Genomic DNA, 4,659 nt, shown 5'->3' with positions numbered 1-4,659 from the left:
TTTATCTCTCAATGCTTATGCGCAAACATTTCATAAAAAACAATATGGATTTGGATTTATGTCAGATGAATCGTGTTTGATTGTTTATGGCATCTATGCAGATTGAAGTAGCTTCATCTTCTTCGCCATTTAATTATTCTCGAAGGGATCACAATCATTCCACCAACATCACGGGGTATATGACCCAGTGTATTCGCAAGAACAAAGCTCATGATGAGGACAAGGATTCATCATGGCTTCCTTCCAAAAATTCCAATACCGATGATTCCTGGCTTCCCGCTCATGTAACCTCAAAATCATACGTTTCTCATCACCCTAAAGGACACACCGATGTTGATGATTCATGGCTTCCCACCAACAATGACACCAAAGGAAAAGGTCGGACAAACACCTCAACAGAGAAAGATATCGACTATTCATGGTTGCCCTCCACCTTCATCGACAAGAAAGAAAAAAAACAGAAAAATGACAACTTTAAAGAGAAGAACAAGAACAAGACCGATAGCAAGATCAAGAACAATGAAAAGAATAATATTAGCAAAATCAACAAGAATTCCAATGTAAATACCAATACCGATTCGGAAACACAAAAGAAATCAAAGAACAACCATTGGGCATTGGCTCGTGAAGTAGTTTTCTCGTCTGATCAACATGTACAAAACGATGATCAGCAACATAATTCTTCTAAGTCGAAATATACAGTGGAATCTCCATCTTCAGTTGGCGTTTCTACCCTCCTTCGGAGATGGAGTGCTTTAGCTGAAGTCAAAAACTCAAACGAAAACGACAACCTATCTCCTGCTGGCAATCGTAGCAATGTGGGATCAACATGCAAAGAGAGTAAAAGTTCTACCCAAAGCCCTCCAAGCACCATGAAAGACTCTGATTGGGAATCTGATAACACAAGTCGTTCTAGACGGCTTTCATGTCCACTTCCCAGTCGGGACATCAAGGACTCGCATGCGAGCGCTGCAACAAAGGAGAAGATTCGAGTGGGGGATATCATCAAGAAGTTGTCAAAAGAAGAAGAAATAGCTGCTTCTCAAGCTGGTGGAAATGGAAATGAATCTTTGCCTCGGATTCGAACCTCTTTAGATAATCAACAGATTGAAGAACTCAAAGGATTCAATGATGTTAAAGTTTCACGCATCAGAGGACGACAAGCTTTCGACAATTTCCTCATGCTTACAGAGAATAATAAAGATCGTGAGCTCAAATGGCTGTTGGAACGTAAAACTGTTTCTAAGTTTTCACAACGAGGCCGACTCAAAGTACGTATAATAACTAAACATGCATTTCTTTTCTTCAATTTAATTACAAATCTTGTTTCCTTGAGCTTTAAGAGTTTTCCATTTGTGTTGATGTTTTTATAGGCTATGCTTCGCTTTAAAAGTCTACGTCTTGAAGCTGAACCAAAACCAAAACTAGAAGCTAAAAGACATAGACGAAGCGTTTCAAAAACATTGGATTCGAATAATCGTGTAGCTATCATGGATTTAAGGTAAAGTCCATTCCATCTAATTAGCTTCAAACAGATACCGTTTAATGAAACAGATTAACTTAAATATATGTAACATGAAATTTAGGGAAAGGTTTGACTCCGGATCTGAGAAAGGAGAAGCGAAGTCTAGAAAACACAGAAAAAGTGTGTTGATGCACATCCAAAACGAGGAACAATATAGCACACCAACCGCAGGAAAGGAGGTTTATGTTACGCCAAAGACAAAGGCCAAAACTACAAGCTTTAACATCAGCAACAAGAAACAAGAGCCATGTCCTAAACCAGATCCAATGACTCCGAATCTATCAACACCATACACAACAAATTCTTGTAAATATATGGTGCAAAAAGCCGATGCGAATAGTTCATCAAACTCCATGCGGAAAACACGTTATAAAGATGATAATAAATATGATTTCCAAGAAGACGAAGGTCAATTTATGTCGGCTAAAACTTCATATACTTCTATCGAAGATAGAGGGAATAGTGATTCAGAAGAGACGATCTACACTGCTAAGAAGACTGAAAACTTTGAAGATTGGATGACAAGCGAATATTCTCAAACACGTAGCGAATTGGATGAAAATGAATCTTATGACATGCAACTCTTTGAAACCAATTACGATTGGATCAGCGATATTTCTCGCCCAAAGAGTGAGTGGGAAGATATGAGAAAAGCAAGGTATCAGGAGATGCTTGAGCGTTCCTCAGGCAAGGCAGACATACAGCGTCTTCTTGAAAGGTAACACCTCATGAAACTCTTCCATATTTAACCATGAATTATGGATGATCTTATTGATTACAATTCACTCTTTGGCTATCGGTTTTGTAGGAAAACTGTCTCAAATTTCCTTTCCAGTAGTCTACGTGACTTAATAGACCATGTAATGATGAATCGCATCCAGCAATCGCATGTCCAGGTAGGAAAAAAAGTTATGGTAACAGCTAAAGGTATGTCGAGGAAGGAAGAAGTCGAACAAGAATATGGTTCAGTGGTAGATGAAGACGGAGACTATAGAAGCAGAACTAGACAATTTAGTGAATACAGTGAATATGTAGATCAAACACCATATTCAGAACGATTATGGAGACCCAATGATGGCGCTTATAGCTCTGAGACCACAACAACAACGACAACGACATCTCCATCTTTGGAACGTTCTCTTTCTTCAAATCGTTCACAAAATAATAGTACTCCTCAATCCTCTCCCGCAGTCATTCACCCTTCTGTTGTGAGATCTTATTCCCATGCACCTTTCTTTAATTTTTTCTCTAGTTTACGGGTATCATCAAAATGGAACATATATAAATATTATGTTTATCTTCTAATAGGAGATGGAACTCATATATGATTTGAGAGGACACATGGAGCAACTCCATCAAGAGATTATGGAGCTACGCAGATCAATAAAAGGCTGTGTTAACATGCAAGTGAAAATGCAACTTTCTTTCAAGCAAAATGTTGCTGTAGCTGCGGCAACTCATTCGGGTTAGAACTCATATATTATGACATTTTAACCTATTTTGGGCATCACTTATATTCTTATGGTTATGGAAACAGTTCAAAAGAAGGAACGGAAGCCACCTGGTATTGGAAAAACCTGCTCTATATGTGGTGATATGCAAGTCGATTCGCTTCTATATAGGTACTTAATTTGTAGTCGACCTCTTACATAACTTGTTTAAGTGTACAGAGTCCTGATGCCTTTTGACACAAATTGTAGATGTGGACACATGTGCACTTGTTTCGGTTGTGCGGTGGAGTTGCAACGCATTAGTGGGGAGTGCCCGGTTTGCGAAGCTCCAATTGTGGATGTTGTGATGGCATTTGTTCATGAGAACTGAATGAATGTTGCTAACATCATATTTTTTGATCCATCTGCTTATCCAAGAGTAGAAGATTTTCTTTTTTCGTTCTTTTCTTCAAGTTGGTTTATTCTGAAATCAACTTTTTGTATACTATGTAACACCACTCTGAACATCCCACAAATAGTGTACGTAAATGGAAGTCATCACAAACCATCAAGTAGTTACGTATCTTTATACATCTATGAAAGAAATCTCTTTGCATATTTAACTAGTGCGTTGAGGGCTTTAACAAGTTACAAGATAGATACATTGCGAGTCTAGAATAACAAACCTCGTCACAAACCTCATGGTTCCCTAACCACGTTCAACCGGACCGATACAAACATGGTCTTGAAAAACAGACCGGACCGACCAGTTTAACCGGTTGAATTTAGAACCATTAAAGTTATCACTGTTTTATCTAAAATAAATGCTTGTTAACAAATCGGTGGGAACCATCCAGATCAGAAAAACCAGTTGGACCTTTCAAAAAATTAGTTTTATAAATATATGTATTAAATTTTTTAAAACAACCGCAGAAGCCAATTTAGAATAAAATTGCATGACAATGTGACGTTGCACTGAAACCATTTCTAAAAGTGTTGCATTTGATAGTGCAGTATTTGAGTAATACCTTCTTTTCATGCAAAAATTTCCACTATTGAAGCAATTGATTTTTAACATGAATTATAAAAATATCATCACGTCTTGTGGTGGATTTGAACAATCCACAAACATCTGTGTGCATGAGGTCCAATAAATCCTTGACTCTTTCACGGTGGCCTGCAAATTTCATTTTGCTAAGTAAGCAAGATTCGCATAAATCATCTGAACTTAGGTAAAATAATTTCAAGATCCCATCCGATTGGAGCTTGACAATGCGTTTTTTGTATATATGTCCAAGACGACAATACCACAAACAAGATTTATCTAATTCACTATTAGTAGAACCAACATTTAATATTAGATTAACAAATTTACTTACGCAAACAACATTCTCATAAATATCATTATAAGGACTAGCCGTGAAAATAAATGAACTATTCTTATAAACCAAAATGTCACCATTTCCATTATCAAAAGAAAATCGACAACCATCCTTATACAATGCGTGAAAAGAAATAATGTTGCATGCCATATTAGGCGAAAAACAACAATTTAATAAACTAAGACGAACATCACCACCAAGCAAGAGCTCATAATCCCCGATCCTTGTTACATCCAAAGTGTGTCTGTTTCCCATGGTTAGGTTGAGCTCCACATGCCTTAACTCCCTACTTTTCTTTAGTCCCTGCATATAAGAGCAAATA

At 37.4% G+C, this 4,659-nt stretch overlaps 1 protein-coding gene across 1 annotated transcript; it reads left to right on the top strand.

Annotated features, from left to right (window-relative positions):
• LOC145029044 (uncharacterized) lies at positions 1 to 3,515 on the top strand. The gene is made up of 7 exons (XM_078977691.1): positions 1 to 1,271; positions 1,374 to 1,501; positions 1,587 to 2,243; positions 2,334 to 2,733; positions 2,834 to 2,990; positions 3,063 to 3,147; positions 3,226 to 3,515. The coding sequence occupies exons 1-7, from the start codon at positions 87 to 89 to the stop codon at positions 3,344 to 3,346; spliced, it is 2,733 nt and encodes a 910-aa protein (XP_078833817.1). The 5' UTR covers positions 1 to 86; the 3' UTR covers positions 3,347 to 3,515.
• Positions 3,516 to 4,659: the final 1,144 nt, after the last annotated feature.

The sequence above is a fragment of the Lactuca saligna genome, chromosome 2 (genome assembly GCF_052625555.1).
Source record: "Lactuca saligna cultivar CGN05327 chromosome 2, ASM5262555v1, whole genome shotgun sequence".
Taxonomy (NCBI): Eukaryota; Viridiplantae; Streptophyta; class Magnoliopsida; order Asterales; family Asteraceae; genus Lactuca; species Lactuca saligna.
This window is presented reverse-complemented; position numbering and strand designations above follow the sequence as displayed.

What these genes read in the sequence shown, in the direction of transcription:
- LOC145029044 (XM_078977691.1), top strand. Translation starts at nt 87, where the DNA reads ATGGCATCTATGCAGATTGAAGTAGCTTCATCTTCTTCGCCATTTAAT. An exon ending in CACAACGAGGCCGACTCAAA is followed by an intron (nt 1,272 to 1,373) that starts GTACGTATAATA and finishes ATGTTTTTATAG; the next exon opens with GCTATGCTTCGCTTTAAAAG. An exon ending in CAGTCATTCACCCTTCTGTT is followed by an intron (nt 2,734 to 2,833) that starts GTGAGATCTTAT and finishes ATCTTCTAATAG; the next exon opens with GAGATGGAACTCATATATGA.